The sequence below is a fragment of the Hippocampus guttulatus genome, chromosome 8, assembly GCF_054856545.1.
Source record: "Hippocampus guttulatus isolate MCC_2025c chromosome 8, RoL_Hgut_1.0, whole genome shotgun sequence".
NCBI lineage: Eukaryota > Metazoa > Chordata > Actinopteri > Syngnathiformes > Syngnathidae > Hippocampus > Hippocampus guttulatus.
The window spans coordinates 22955679-22972324 of record NC_141268.1 but is presented as its reverse complement, the minus strand read 5'-3'; the positions used below and the strand labels follow the sequence as shown (position 1 = coordinate 22972324).

The 16646-nt window shown below is 49.0% G+C and overlaps 1 protein-coding gene across 1 annotated transcript in view; it reads left to right on the top strand.

The window, feature by feature from the left end:
• The window catches only part of tafa1b (TAFA chemokine like family member 1b), a 65831-nt gene extending 60201 nt beyond the window's left edge, over positions 1-5630 (top strand). The window contains exons 5-6 of the mRNA XM_086118553.1: positions 970-1061; positions 4345-5630. Coding sequence (XP_085974679.1) covers positions 970-996 — 27 coding nt within the window. The 3' untranslated portion in view covers positions 997-1061; positions 4345-5630. The remainder of the gene's footprint in view (positions 1-969; positions 1062-4344) is intronic.
• Positions 5631-16646: the final 11016 nt, after the last annotated feature.

Genomic DNA, 16646 nt, shown 5'->3' with positions numbered 1-16646 from the left:
ACCAGAATCCAGCTCCGCATTGCGGTCAAGGGTCGAATCCAATCCGGGTAGCTTCCACGCCAACTCCTGTCCTTAAATGCTCCTTTTCTGCTTCTTCTTCTTCTTTTGGGCACATTGGAGGATCACAGGTCGTTGGTGCATACGGCCAGTCACCCGAAGCAACCCGGCTCGCATTGAATCCAGCCCCGCGAACAAACACGCGAGACAGTAACAGTCTTGAAGATCGATAATTGAAAAGAAAAGCACAACAAATGAATACACAAAGATTGTCGATTTGTGTTATTTTAGCAAAGTGAAGAGACGCCATTTGGCCTCACGTAAAACGTTTGCGAGCGGCAGCGTCTCGGGCCGCACTCCTCGCTCGGTTCAAGTTAACGGCCACCCTTCCTCTTTGCTGCCCTGCGGCTAGCTCAGCTGTCGCTAAGCTAGCTCACCGTGCAAAAATAATGATGGGCGTTAAGTCCACCAAGCCAGCGGTCCAGCCCACCGCGATAGATAGCTCGCCCGATTTGTATTGGTTGAACCAATTTGCTAGCTACCTAAACGCGATCAGCGTTTTGTTTTTTTTTGGGGGGGGGGGGGTTGTTTGTTTGTTGAATGCCTGGTGACAATGACTTTAAAATCGAGACGAATTTGACGGCAGCCAGTGAAGTCAACACCACGCGGGGATTCTCAAGGTTGTCCCGTAGACTTGCACAAGCGTGAAAGCTCCAAAAAGGATTTGACCGGATGGGGTCGGGACTACATGTCCAGTCCAGAGTGCAACTTCATCCGGGGGGGGGGGTCGCCAGGATTTTAGGGTACTTTGCATCACCCGTTCACTACGAGAGCCCCTATGAGCACATTGTTTGGTGACTTTCTACATTGTATTGAAAATTCTGTGAGTGACACGTCTCCAAACGGTGAGGCTTGAGGCTGCTTTTCTGTCCAATACACAGATGTCCTTTTCTCTCGGCCCTCTCTTTGCAGAACACCCAGCCGTACTCCCCTTTTTAGCCTCCGGAAGCAAAATGCAGAGGAAACGTCAACTGAAACCGAGCTGCATTCTTGCTTCTGTAAAGGTTAGTCTGTCTCAAGCCGTTCTTTGTATTTCCTCTTTTTTCCCACCGTCAGGCGGTGAAAGTGGGACCGGGTCATGTTCGGCGCCGTCGCCGTTGACCCAAATACCCCCGCGTGAAAGTAATCAAGGCTGCGCACGATTGGGCGGGCGGGCGTGACGCAAATCCCGAAGGCGGCGCTGCCAGCCGTTCTCTCGCCTCTAAAACACACGGCGCACCCGCACCGTGGTCTGTTTTATTCTCGCTGCGGAGTGCGCAATACGATGGCTGCTTTCTTTCCCTTTGTTCCGCGTCCCGGTGGCGTTTTTGGCGACCGCGCGGGGTCTGCTCGCGGTTGCGCGCGCCGCTCCGCCAATCCTATTTGGAGGTAATCTGCGACGTGCTGCTTCCTGTTGTTCTCTGTGCGCATGTGCCAGTTGTGAGTACACACACTCCTGTTTGATGCGTCGGATAACAGAGCGCCGTCTGCGTTTGTTGCGCACGAATGCTCCAATGTGTACTCAAGAAGCCCGGGCGGGCCCGCTCGGTTTGACTTTTTGGGCTCTTGTTAAAGGCCTCTTGACACAGCGATCCTTCTTACGTGGCTCTCGCCGGCGCAGCAATCAGCGCGCGAAGCGAGGCCGCGCTCTCCGCCCAAGGCCTTTGATCCGACACTCCGCTCTCCTCTTTGATCCAATTTCCTCATTCGCCCTCCTTGTGAAACCGAATGGACTCATTTGCGTTTGTTCCGTCGCGAGCTCGAAAGCGGCGTTTGTTTCTTTTCACAAGAGAATTGACCGAGCGGCAGGTTGCAAGCACGAGGACGCGAGCGCGCAAAGTGCGGCGGCGCTCGTTTGCTAGAAATTGGCACGGCCTCCAAAGAGGCCGACATCCGTCTTTCTCCTTCTGTTTCTGGATGTCGCTCGTTGCCTCGTTGCTTGCTCCGTAGCAGCAGACAGACAAGACAAAACAGACCCTTTTTTTTTTTTTTTTTTTTGTGCACGGAAAGGCTGTGGAGCAGCTTCCAAAACCTTTCATGATTTATCCGCGAATGGCCGCAATCCATTGTCGTCGCAGTCAAATGCGCTTTCCCTGCGCTTATGAAGATTCCGGGAGATACGGAACAACGAGGATAATCCACCCCCGACGTGTTTCGGACACGGCTGTGGGGACGCGCCCATTCTTAACACGCTTCACACCGAAGGATAATCTTAGAGGACTATTTTACAACGCATAAGATGGTGGCAAAGTTTGAGACCAAAGTAGCTCGACCGTCTGCGGGGTGTTTGGAAGTCTGATCCTTGATGCTGACCAAAAAAAAAAAAAAAAACCCCCCCATCAGTATGTCGCAGTTGACTTCGCTCTTCTGCAAGTCATACGTTGGGTTGCGTTTCTTTTTGAGAAAAACGTGCAAATTTCTTTGGAGGACCAGAGGGCACATGTTGATGCAATAAAGCATTCAGGGATGAAATGGAGCCCGGCTGTCAGACCTGCCGGCAGACGTACAACCGTAGAGGAGCTTTTTTTTTTTTTGAAAGTGGGAGAGCCAACACAGCCCATCATGGGTTGAAATTCAGCAAAGTAGCCATGCTTCCATTAGAAATTCTCTTCCAACCTCTTTGTTTGAAAACCTGAGCACGATGATGATGATGATGATGATGATGATGATCGGGATATCTTGTGTTCTTCTTCTTCCGTAAAATCTTGACCGTCACATGCTTAAAACTCCGTTTGCGAGCCCCACGCTTACGGGTTTGGCGTTTAACGTCTGCACGCACCCCGATTTGAGCCTCGGCGGCTTACTCTCCGTGAGAGAGCTCAACGCGCCCCAAACGTCACCTCGCTCAATCACGTCCGCACACCTGCCAAAGCCTGCTCCAAATGTCACTGCCGCACTGTTGTTGTTTGAGATCATGACATTTAGAATTGGCTCCGTTTGCGCGGGCCTCCAGGTGCGTTCTTAATAGAATGAGTACAGAAAAGAAAAGACGTGAAAAGTGACTCCAAAATCAATACAATGGAAGCTTTCAAGCTCAACCCCCTTGAAATCCTTCAAGTTGGGATTCAGCCCAAAAATGGCAACACGCTTTTTCCATTTTTTTTTTTTTTTGCGGGAAGAGCGATGTGAAAACACACCTTCATTGCACCGCCTTCCCGAGCTTGGAGTATATCATGTGATCGTACGCGGCGTGCCAACGGGTGGCCCTTTTTTCCACCACGCTTGTGCTAGTGCTAGTGCTCGTGCCGCTACTCGCGTTTGCGCCACTTCTTTCTTTTCCCGCCTTGCGGAACCGGCTCGAGCTTCGGTGCTTGAAACCGGCGCTGAAGAAAGGCATCAGTCTTGGCTGACTCTTAGATCCAAGCTAAGTCGCCTCGCAGATGCTAACAGTAGCACGTTCATGACTGGGCATGGAAATGTGCCCAAATCCCTGCGAAGTAGCCGTCTTACAACGCAGCGCAGCGTTAGCCCTGACGCCGAAACCTGCACCGATTTTTTTTCGACAAAATACTTTGTGGTCCAAGTTAAAGTACTCTTTGTCTTGATCTCATGCTTGAAAGGATTTGTGAAAAGAAGACAATGCATCGTCAAAGTAGTCGTTTCCATTTCTATTCTCTAGCCGGTGTTTGCGCGAAACCTCCGCCCCTCGTGTCATTCTCATCCAAAATCCGTCCTGATGCGGGACTCGGATAGATGTACTCGCAGGTCATACCAATCTCTGGCTTGAGGCAAAAAGCCGGCAATCGGCGAATTCTCGAATCATCAAACGGTGTCGCGACACCCCCATTGCCAGGCGTCGCGGTGTGCGATCCGGGCGAAACGAGAGTGCCCGAACGGGCCCCCGCTCCTCCATAGGGCCCCCGATGGCATTTCGTGAAGAAGTCCGAAGTCATTTTAGCCGTTTGGAAAAAGCCTCGGCTGCGTTTGGCTGGTTTACGAGACGGCGCAGGCGAAGGCGGGGCTGCGCCAAACTCAACGAGCGGGACATCGACTTTGTCTGGACAGCGCGACGGTTCCGCGAGACGTTCCTTTGTGCGCGCAGCACCGAGTGGAAGCGGCCTGTGCGTTTCTTTTTTTGTTTTTTTTCCTGGATTGTTTCCTTTTGTCTGAGCCGTCTGTTTTTAGTAACAGCGGGACGCAGCGGGAGGCGAGACGGGGCGCCGCAAAAGCAGGAAACGGTTCAAAAGACTCCCGTTGTTTGTGAGAGCGATTCCTCGGGGCCTAATCCGTGTACACTTTTGTCCTTTTTGTTCTAGCTAAGCACACGTGCGTGTTTCTGTCCTTCTCCTTTGCTCCCTTGCGTTGCAGATTCATCCCAGGACCTAACGAGGCGCTCCCTTCGCAGGACTCTGCGCCAGCCCTTTTCTCCTCAGCTCCCCTTTCTCTTCCTGACGGCCGGCGTAAAAACGATGACATCCGAACGCCGGAGACCGGATTACCCGGGACCAGAGAAAGGATACCCGGCTCGATAAAACAGCTTTGCTCGCTCGGCGCCAAGGATTTCAACCCACACTAATCCCCCCTGTTTGATGGAGGAGCCCCGTGTTGGTCCACACAGCCGCGGCCAGCTCGCCACCGACTCTTTCCCGTTTCCCGCTCACTCGGTGCGGCGCGCGTGAACTGAGGCAAGCCCTGTCGGGGTCATTCTGAGGTCGTTTTGAACACCATGTGAAGACTTTCACCGCGCACGTCCGTCGAAAGGCTAAAGAGGCGGAATAGCTCGCGCCGACCTGCGCGCGGAACTAAAAGCGCAAAGGCGAGAAATGACCCAGACGACATTTTCTCTCGAGCTGCCTTTTGTGTTGGACTTGCTTCCGAGGCGGCTTTTCTCGGGACTGCCTCCGAGTGGGGAAGCATGAGCAGCCTATCAGGAGTGAATTGAGATTTTCTTTTTTGGGGGGGGGGGGGGGGGGGACTCCAAGGTCTGCCCTGATGGCCAACACCTTTGTGGCCACTCACGAACATTTGATTTGACTCCTTGACCTTGAAGGCATGTACATTCATTCTACAGCTCTACTTTTCTTTCTATGGGAGGACACGTGTGCGTTTGCGTGTGTGCGCACGTGTGTGTGTGTGTGTGTGTGTGTGTGTCTAACGATATAAATAAAATCCATATACGGCAGTAAAAGTGCAATTCATTCAAGTGAAAAGCCCGACATTGACGTGTATAACTGCGACTGCTTCATTTGTCCTGAAAAAGATGAAAATAAGTGTGAAAATAACCGTCTGTCACTGGTCCTTTTGCAGTGTTGCTGGTCCAGCGTCAACGTGCGAGTAAATGTGAAGCAAACAATGTACTGCGTAGGACCGCCTCTGGAAACGACATTGTGTGAGCTTTCCACTCAGACTGGCGAGCAGACCGCGCGGGAACACTTGAGCGTGTCTCTCGCTGCCGAACGTGGTCGTCGGTCATCTGTGAACGGCGTCAATGGACTTTTCACGCGCCGGATCGGGACAATTTAGGTGAAAGATTCCCAAACACAGAGCGCTGGTATTGACAAGCGCAGACAGAAATGCCCCGTTATGCCCTCGGAGAGATTCGAGGACATTGCGAGAGAACCTCCTGAGAAATAAAAAATGCTTTTCCATTGCGATTCGCAGGCTCCGGCTTCCTTTACATGTGGCGACCGACGCGTGACGAAAATGACCACGGGACGGGTCGTAGCATCGCGTCTTTTGTACGACGCGTGAACCTTGTAAAGGGGCGTTTTGCTCGCACGAATAAGCAGTCGGCATCAACACGTGGCGGTGTGGCTTGCGGGCGGACAAACATGTCGCGGGCACACCAAAATTCAGTCGCGCTTCACTTAGGCGACTCCCCTGCTAGCAGGCCGCATTTATCAGGACGGCGCGTCCGATTCATTCAGGCAATTAAGCATTTGCTCCGGCGCTGCGCCGATGTATTTTGTTGCGATATATTTTGCACCGCAGCAAATTGTGTGGAGCGTTCACACGTACAAAGCCGGTGCAGCCCCGCTTGCGTTCACACGGCAGTTTCTGCAGCGGAGCAAAACGACAGAAAACAAATGAGCTGTCGTGTTGGTTCTTTTTAAAAACGTATACACAACTCAAGCGACTACTGGACAGGCACGTCCTTCCCCTTCTCGGTCTCCGTACCTTCTGCTCGAGAGTGACCGCCCCCGAAAACGTAAATCAACGATGACTTCAATGACACTCAGAAAAGCAAATACGTAATGCGCCAAACAGAAAATCAAGAGAGGAAATCACAAAATAAATTATATGGGGGGCGGGGGGTTGTGAACACACGACAAAGGAACAAACTACACAAACAACTCCGAGACGGTCCAGTCTCCTACAAAAGGAAAGATGTTACCAGCCAAGTCTTGTGTCGTTATTAAACAAACACATGACGGAAGTCCGACAGAGCGCGAAAGCAACGCATTCTCGCCGTACGTAAACTCTTCACAAGCATTTGCTCTGGAGCAAATTTAACCCAGTTGCGTTCACACGTGCAAATGTACACCGGTGCTGCTTCGCAAACGAGCATTTGCTCCGGAGCAAATTTTTAAACCACCTCCCTGAGGTGGATCAAATTTGGTCCGGTGTAAGCTGTTTTCCGGGGCTACGCCGGAGCTAATTTGCACGTGTGAACGCTCTACTGGGGCAGCCCCGGCGTAGCACCGGACCAAATCTTGCCGTGTGAACACCCCTTTAGAATCAAGATTTCCAATCTGGTGCCGGGCCAACTACGAGATGATTTCAATATCGAGCCCTCGCCTGCTCACGTGTGAGCGACGCTCGATTTTTCCCAGCGGATGGGCTTCTATACATTCATCATTGCAGAAGGCGGCCACTGTCGTGCAGCGCAGAACCTCGCTGGATTGTTATGAAAAAGACTAATGTGACAAATTCTGCTCAAAAGTCGGCAGAGTAGGAGGGGGTTCCAAACGGTGGCCCGTTGACTCTTTCTCGTCTCATATCAAAAGATGAATTTGGCCACCGAGCCTCAGAGAAACCATTTGGCCAATGTCTCGCTGCGAGGCTGAATGCAAGCGTTTGGGGCCCGTGTCAGAAATCAAGCCGTGTTCTTCCTTCCGGCCCAATTTTCTGTGAATTTTTGATGCATTGTTGATCTCGATGCCCAAAAGACGGAGGCTTGCCGCCGACGGAGGCCCTGCTCCATTTTCTTCAGAGTCGACGCGAATGCGGTCGACGGTCCTCCGCCGGCCGCAGCGGTTAAGCGCGATCTCAGAACCAGAGGCGACTCGCGTGCGTGTCGACCCGTGCGGATATGAAATGCTCGGCTGACTTCAAGAGCTTTTGCCACCTCCCTCACCCTTCGACCGCTCTTCCCATCCAAACGTCATTATCTCGTCGTCGTCGGCTGCTTCACGCGAGCTGTAATTTAGGCGAGCGCATGATTGGCAAAGTTGTGTTGTGCAATTATAGTCATTATGCTCATACTTCATTGCGCGTGGCGCCTTTCCAAAGAACATCTACAGGACCCGGCCAACGGATATCATCCGGTCGCATGACCGGAAACCTTTCCCGCGCGGAAAAGAAGAACGGCCTCGGTTGCCTGGCAACCGCGTGCCAGGGTTTACGCCGCCTCTGGCCCGAAATCAGCCACGATGGGCTCCAGCTCACCCACGACCATAATGAGCATGAGTGGCATAGGACATGGCTGGGAATTAATGACAGGCTTGCGTTGAAGTTGATTGCCACCGCTGGAAATCCCACAAGTGTCGCTCTTGATTGGTCCCACCGCACCCGCTCGCCTTTCAACTTTCTTGTTCCCGGCAAACTCTCCAAATCTTAAGCGGAGGAAGAAAACCGCCACGCAATCTGGCCGCTGTGCAAAATAACTCACTCACTCTCGTGATGTCGAATTGCTCACATCAGACATCAATGGAGCACCCTTGAAAGCAAATCGTTTCCAAGTGCTTGCTAAAAAAAAAGGTCTTGAGATGAAATGTAAAGAATAGCTCCCGCGCCACTCCTCTTCCATGTTTGAGCTCATCATTTTACAGCCCAAATGCAAAGGCGGGAAGACGGGAGGCTTGTGGTCTTTCGCCCGTCCCCAATCAAAGAGGCTCCCCCTACACAGCCAAATGATTGACGGAAAAGACAGAGCTGCTTTTGGAAAAGCGGTCAAAGTTAAGCCATCTGCGCTCCGCACGCTTTGTTAAGGAACTCAATCAGCGCCAGCCATTTTCAGACCCTTCTTTATCGTGTCATTCGCTGTTGTGCTTTTCAATACATAAAGACGTATCTGGGACCGAATGCCTGGATTCTTTAAAAAGAAAATCACAAAATCCTCGGCAGCGAATGAGTTTTAATTCAGGAAGTTCTCCCGAGTATTGGTGAAGCGCTTTTGGCCATTCTCAAAAGCAGTCGGTCTTCTGCTGTGTATATCTTCGGTCTCGTATGCCTTTACTGAGCTTCGGTACGACCCCGGCATCGCATTCCTGGTCATTGGCAGCGTGGTGAAGAAGAAACGGAGGTAGAGTGTACTTTTTCCAGAGGTCAGAACATCGTAGAAGTCGTGCAGCCCAGTCCGCAGCAACAGGCTGGCCTTCGGGCGGCTTTCTGCAAACAGAACATCACCGTCAGTCCAAAGCAGCCCACGCAGCAAAAACAGTTAACTTCTTGTCAAGTCGAAACTTTTGACAACGTCCAGAAAGAAACGAGCTTGCCTACGCGCTGGAAGAGGACGGCGGGACCAAGCAGTGCTTTCGTTTGATTTCCCTTTGGAGGCAGAAGGGTGACCCGATTCCTCAAGTGGACCCAGAAGAGAGAGAGCCACGCGGGAGAGTCGTACGGATTCGGCGCCGTTGCTTGACCGAGACGGGCGCCATATAAATAACGGGCGCCACAGCTGTTCTGGGCTTGTATCCGGTTAAGACTGCCGAAGTGACATTTGATGTGGCTTACCGTAATCTGCTACGCAGGTGCTAATACGCAAATGGATTTGAGCAACAAAGCGAGGCGGGGCAGCTCAACGCCCTCATCTCCGCGGGCGAGAATGTCACGGAGCAGAAAGCAATTTCGATGCCATTCCCTCGCCAGCACCGCTGGGTGTGACTGTCCGGAGCTTTGCTCTTTCGTATTCCCTCCCTGCCGCCTTGATCCCAAACACAATGGTGGTTTGCTCAAGACGCTGGCGGTGAAAGACTTCTGCACGAGCCATCCGAACCGTTTCTTTGTCGCGATCGGCTAGAGTGCCGGCGGACAGGCGGACGACGCTCGTTAGTTCTGATGCGTCGCGGAGACATTGTTCAAGGCACTTCAAATGAAACGTCATTGGGACCTTTGGCAGCCATTGCCAGGACGAGCCCGCCAACTCTAGTTTTCTCTTATTTATTGGATTGAATTGAATACAACTTTATTGTCAAATGTGCTGCATGTTTACATACAGCACAGATGAAATTTCTTCCCTCTCAACAAAAAAAAAAAACAATTCCTCTTTTGGTCACTTTTTGGATCTGTACGGAGGTGTACGTACACTCCGGATTTTGGTGGTCTGAACAAGCGGTTGCGCATTCCTTTTTACTCCAAGCGCACCCGCGGCCTTCCGCAATTGGTTTTCTCTTCTGTGAGCAGCTGAGCCTCTGCACAGGTCTGCTTTCTGCCGAGTCTGATTTCTGTGGCCGTGGCGCAATTTTCACATCAAATCCGGTGATGACGGTCACCGGTGGAGAAACTAACGATCGCTCTCGGTCTACGTGAGAGTTTTTACAATGTATGCCGGAACACAAGCATCACCCTTTTGGTTTACCTGTTATGTAACGACCATTTGTATTTGATATGCGCACCGTACCTGAACAATTTCAACAATTTGTTAACGCTCTAGTCCAGGGGTAGGGAACTCGGGTTCCTCGAGAGTCATGTCCCGCCTGTTTGAGACCCCTCCCTACTCCAACACACCTGCTTCAACTGCTCATGATTGTTTCAGGCCTCGACGGGGCTCGCTGATGATTTGAATCAGGAGTGTTGGAGGAGGGAGGGGTCTCAAACAGGCGGGACATGGCTCTCGAGGAACCCGAGTTCCCTACACCCGCTCTAGTCTGTAGGTCATCATTGTATTCCTTAGAACGCGGTGAAATAATAGCAAGCGCGTTGCTTTCGGATGACCGAGATCATTGTGAAATGACTCTAAAAATCATAATAAATCTCATGGTCAATGCAAGATCCAAGATGGACTTGTTGGGTTTCGAAAAGGTCATGCGCATTCGTAATTTGATTTTTTTTCAGCGCTGTGCCAGTTGGAAGTTTGTTTTTCTTTTTCTTCAGCGATGGCAACACGTTTCTCGTACTGTCTTTCCTCACACTTACTTACTTGCATAATTCCCATCCCAGTAGGTCCGGTGCACAAAGCCCATAATATGTCACCATTTGGCACACCATTGACTTCAGTAAAGGTCACGGCGTATCTTTCCACTCGGACTGACTGACTTCATATTGAACTGCGTCGGGCATGAATACAAAATGTCCCTCGGGGCACGCATTCTATTCTATTGTCAAATGCAGCCACATTGAACAACGCCGTTTGACGTACAACACATGAAAGCGGCCTTTGTGTTGGATGTTAAGCGAATAGGAAAGAAATGTATTTGAAAAGCTTCTCCACGTGAGAAATTGCCATGCTTTTACACAACACGCTGCTCATGCAGGGGGCCCACGCCGCCGCTTTCACTTCACATATCAGCGCTCGTGCCAATTTCCTCAAGCGCTCGGGGCATTTAAACGCACTCGGCCTGCCCGTACCTCGCTAAATGAATGTCCAGACCGCGTCATCGAAGACTCCGCGCATAGCAGCGTGGGTGCGCTTAGGCCTCCGTCCCCAATTTGAGCACCGGCAGAATTGCTTTGACGATACAAATGGGACATATTGTTACGGCATGACGGCTCCGTCGGCGTTGTCGATCGCCCCAAATGAGCGATGAACGTGATGGAAGCGTATGGGAAAATGGCCTCGGGTGTCCAAATGGACACGATATGTCATTTTATCAAAGTTGAGCCTGAATTTCCAAGTCCGGGGTTTCGGGTGAGCTGGAGCCCATCCCCATGGAATGAATGTCCGTAATATTCGAGGCAACGATTCTCATCTCCGCTCGCCTGTCATTCAGAGAGCGCTTGAAAACAACCACCGCTGTCTACAAAGTGCACCGAGCCAAAATAAGTCCTACAACCACCAGCCATAAAACAATCGATTCAACACAAAGACAGTCGAAAGCACAAAAACGGTCAAAGTAAAACTGAAGTCTCGTCAAAAGCCAAAGAATAAAAATGAGTTTGAAAGGCGGCCAGCGAGGGCCGGGCGTTCATTCCCAGGAGAGGAATCTCCATCCTCGTCGGCGCCTCGGTCCCAGATCAGGGTGGAACCATCCTCAAGCATCACCTTGAGCAAAATCGTAACTCCGACCCGCCGACAAGCTTACCTTGAAAGCTCACCTCTGCTTTGATCGCATTCATCACACTTGCTGATTCCAAATCAAATCCATTTAAAACACCCCCGCTTGCACAAATAATTTGTGTAGCCAAGTTGAAAGAGTTGGGAGTCAGAGGCGGCATAATTCGACAGGACCATTCTGAAGCCTCCTACAAGATGTAATTAAGGGAATTAATAAGGTGTCAGCCCCCTTTCACAGGGTGCCCCGTCTGATGATTAATCGAGCCTGGGCTAATTTGATTTGTGGCGAGGAAAGGGATGACTTGCGAAGTCAGTGAGGAGAGCCCGACTCGGCGGCGCGTGGCATTAGTAAAACACGAGGAGCCCCGGTCCTGAGGAACAAACGTCCATACGAAGAGCCGTCAGATGAGAGCGGTCTCTCGGCGGGTCGGCGCTCTTGCGACTGGCGGCGACGAGACAGACTCTAATGTACGCACGTGCCACGACACTTTCTGGAAATCTCCCGCATCCTCTTCCATCCTGATCCAAGGATGCACCCAGTGGAGCGGCAACCTTCATCGACATCAGTTCAGTGAGCGTCAAAGGCTTGACTCTGGCCGTGCGTTGGTGACATCGTCACTTCTGAACCAAGTTGGATTGGATACAACTTTATTGTCAAATGTGCTGTATGTGTAACACACAGCACAGATCCTCCCCATGCCTGCGTTATTGGGGGAGGGGGGGGGGTGTTTTCAGGCTACTCCGGTTTACTCCCAACTTCCCAAAATATGCATGGCAGGCGAATGGATAATTCCACACAGGAAGGCCGGAGCCGGAATGGGACTCTGCACCTCCGCCTGTGGTCGTCGTAGCCCTGTCGGGCTTTGAGTCGGACGTCTTTGTCATGGAACACCCGAAGAGAGTCAAGGGTCAGATGGGACAGAAGCAAAAGGGCAGCAGATAGCGCTGGAGCACCGTCCCAATCGACAACGGCGCCAGTATCTCGCCCCCTGGAGATCATGGCCACCACCTTCTAAAGTGGCTGCCTTGCAAACGACCTCTGAACAAAACGGACAGGCAGACAGGTGAAAATGAGTCCCGATCATTGTTGCTTCCTGACTGGATGGATGGTTTGTTGTCCCGAGCAACCGACTCGCAGTGACTCAATTATGTTTCCAGCGTAGCCCCTAGCGACAGATTTCTATCGGTGGCATTCCAACCACATTGCGCCCATGCTGGCACAATCCTGAAAGAGTGAAGCCGGACACCAAAGCAGACCGTCGACCGTGTGTTTGGTGCAACGGGGAAGAAAATGTGAAACAAACGTTTCTTGTCAAACAAAGCTCGTCTTCTTCTTGTAATAAAAGCCACCAAACAAGCATGTCGGATGGTCCCCATCACTGCCCTCGGTTTCCGCTGACATTTTTATTGAGATCCCAGCACACGCGATGGAAGACGGTGCCATGAGCATCTCGGGAAGCAAAGCAACTTTTTTCCATTGCTTCAAAAGTTGCTTTGTTCCCGAGAGGCGCCCACAGGAAAATACAAGGCGGCAAAGAGGCGTGACAGCTGCCAACGCGTCTGTTGCAGACAAATCATTCCGACGGGTTCCTGAGCAAAACGATGCTTTCGGAGTGATTACTCGGCTGTAAAAGCGGCGGCCGGGCTTAAAACGAATGATCCATCCTTTGAGCTGTGACAAAGCGAGGCCCGGAATCGCTTTTCCGGACCGCATCCGTCAACCGCGTTCATCGTTAGCGGAGGGCTTTATCTGTAAACAGGCCACATCATTAGCAAGTGTAATTGGGTCCATGGGCTGACTTCAGACAGACGCCTCAGCACATACGCAAGGGCATACTCGCAAACAAGAACAGTGCCGCTAATGGCGTGGCAATGAGATCACATCGGCCACATGCATCCATTTTCTCCTCCGCTTCTCCTCCTTTCAGCCACGGACAAACCTGAACCCTGGCTGAATTGTAAACCCCATCATCAAGTTGTACGCGAAAGGCTTTTGGACTCTGTAAAACGTGACGCGTATGACACCTGATGAAGATCCACTTCCGTGTTATCGGCTGCGGACAATCTGCATCTCCATTCGTCTTGATTTGTACTGCGAATAATGCATGCCTGCATATGATGCCATTGAACAGTTTCAGATTTATCATTAATGCTAATTTTTTTTGGGTTGTTTTTCCAGCTCCGGTTGGAGAGGAGGACGTTGCTTTCCCGTTGCGCACCTGTTTCTCAGGATATCGAAGGGCTCCGACAGATACTTTGCCTTGTCGGATTATTAACCTCACTGGTAGTAAAGATTTTTTAGCCGAAAAAAATGACCATGTGTAGTAAGGCGTTTTTAGCCGAAAAAAAGCGACCATGTATAGGAAGGCCTTTTTGGATGAAAAAAACCACCATGTATAGTAAGGCATTTTTGGACGAAATTTTTAGACAAAAAAAACGACCATGTATAGAAAGGTGTTTTTAGCCGAAAAAAGCGACCATGTATAGGAAGGCCTTTTTGGACGAAAAAAACGACCATGTAGAGTAAGGCATTTTTGGACGAAATTTATAGCCGAAAAAAACGACCATGTATCGTAAGGCATTTTTAGCCGAAAAAAACGACCATGTATAGTAAGGCATTTTTGGATGAAATTTTTAGCCGAAAAAAACGACCATGTATAGTAAGGCATTTTTGGACGAAATTTATAGCCAAAAAAAAACGACCATGTATAGTAAGGCGTTTTAGCCGAAAAAAAACAACCATGTATAGTAAGGCGTTTTTAGCCGAAAAAAACGACCATGTGTAGTAAGGCGTTTTGAGCCAAAAAAAATGACCATGTATAGTAAGGCGTTTTTATCCGAAAAAAATGACCATGTATAGTAAGGCATTTTTAGTCGGAAAAAAACGACCATGTATAGTAAGGCGTTTTCGGACGAAATTTTTAGCCGAAAAAAACGACCATGTATAGTAAGGTGTTTTTAGCCGAAAAAAATGACCATGTATAATTAGTAAGGCATTTTTAGCCGAAAAAAACGACCATGTATAGTCAGGCGTTTTTAGCCGAAAAAAAACGACCATGTAGTCATTTTTTAGCCGAAAGAAACGACCATGATTAATAAAAAAACACAACTCCACTGCCTTATGTGGTGGTTTGGCTCAGTGGTAGAGTGATGGAGTGCCACACCAGAGGTTGAGTGTTCGATCCCTGGTTGTTGCAACAATGTCCACTCTTTAACCACCAAAGACAATTTATTTGAGGAAAAACACAAAACAACCCAAATGTTCATTGTGGTGGGTTAGTTCAGTGGTAGAAAGCTAAAGTCCCAAATCCAGCGGTTGGGTGTTCGATGCCCAGTGTTTGCAACAAGGTCACATCTTTCTTTAACCACCATTTGCAGCTTTATTGAAGAAAACACAAAACAAATGAGAAATTATCCTGTGGTGTGGCTCAGGGGTAGAGAAACCATGTCCCGAACTAGCGGTTGGGTGTTCAATCCCCAGATGTTGCAAACATATCCCCTCTTTCTTTGACCAACATGATAAGTAAGGCTTTTGAAGTCGTTTTTTGTATCGTAAGGCGTTTTTCGCCGGAAAAAAACGACCATGTATAGTCAGGCCTTTTTGGACGAAATTCTTTGGCCGAAAAAAATGACCATGTATAGTAAGGCGTTTTTGGATGAAAAAAACGACCATGTATATATAGTAAGGCGTTTTTGGATGAAATTTTTAGCCGAAAAAAACGAGCATGTATAGTAAGCCGTTTTTAGCCGAAAAAAAGCAACCATGTATAGTAAGGCATTTTTGGACGAAATTTTTAGCCGAAAAAAACGACCACGTATAGTAAGGCGTTTTTAGCCGAAAAAAATGACCATGTATAGTAAGGCATTTTTAGCCGAAGAAACGACTATGATAGTAAGGCGTTTTTAGCCGAAATAAAACGACCATGTAGAGTAAGGCGTTTTTAACCGAAAAAAATGACCATGTATAGTAAGGCGTTTTTAGCCGAAAAAAATGACCATGTATAGTAAGGCATTTTTAGCCGAAAAAAACGACCATGTATAGTAAGGCATTTTTAGCCGAAAAAAATGACCATGTATAGAGTAAGGCGCTTTTAGTCGAAAAAAAATGACCATGTATAGTAAGGCGTTTTTGGACGAAATTTTTTGCCGAAAAAAACGACCGTGCATATATAGTAAGGCGTTTTTTGGCTAAAAACGCCTTACTATACATGGTCGTTTTTTGGGGTTAAAAACGCCTTACTATACATGGTCGTTTTTTTCGTCCAAAAAGGCCTTACTATACATGGTGGGGGGGTTTTCGGCTAAAAACGCCTTACTATACATGGTTGTCTTTTTCGGCTAAAAACGCCTTACTATACATGGTTGTCTTTTTCGGCTAAAAACGCCTTACTATACATGGTTGTTTTTTTTTCGTTGAAAAACGCCTTACTATATATACATGGTCGTTTTTTTCGGTTAAAAACGCCTTACTATACATAGTCATTTTTTTTTCGGCTAAAAACGCCTTACTATACATGGTCGTTTTTTTCGACTAAAATTTCATCCAAAAACGACCTTACTATACATGGTCGTTTTTTTTTTTTTTCGGCTAAAAACGACCTTACTATACATGGTCGTTTTTATTTCGTCTAAAAACGCCTCACAATACATGGTCGTTTTTTTCGGATAAAAATTTCATCCAAAAACACCTTACTATACATACATGGTCGTTTTTTTCAGTTAAAAACGCCTTACGATACATGGTCCTTTTTTTTTTCGGCTAAAAACGCCTTACTATACATGGTCGTTTTTTTCATCTAAAAACGCCTTACTATACATGGTCGTTTTTTTCGGCAAAAAAATTCGTCCAAAAATGCCTTACTATACATGGTCGTTTTTTTCATCCAAAAACGCCTTACTATACATGGTCGTTTCTTTGGGCTAAAAAAACCTTACTATACCTTTCTTTTTTATTTATTTTTTGAAGATAGAGGAAGAGCAAAAGACGCTGGGGAGCTTGATCGTGCCCCAAAGCCCTTCTCGCTGACATCTTTCTTCTTCCCTCTCCTTCTTTCCCTGTCTCGCGTCATCCACAATATGTGGCGCAATGGATATAATTGTAATAATGCAATTTGCTTCGGAGGCGGATTGAGAGAATAATCGGAGTCAACCCCTGCAAAGTGACAGGCTCAGGATTTAGCGTGGCCAGTGGCTATTGTGAGAAGCGAGCGCTTTCAAGGCGACTGAGCTAATTTCC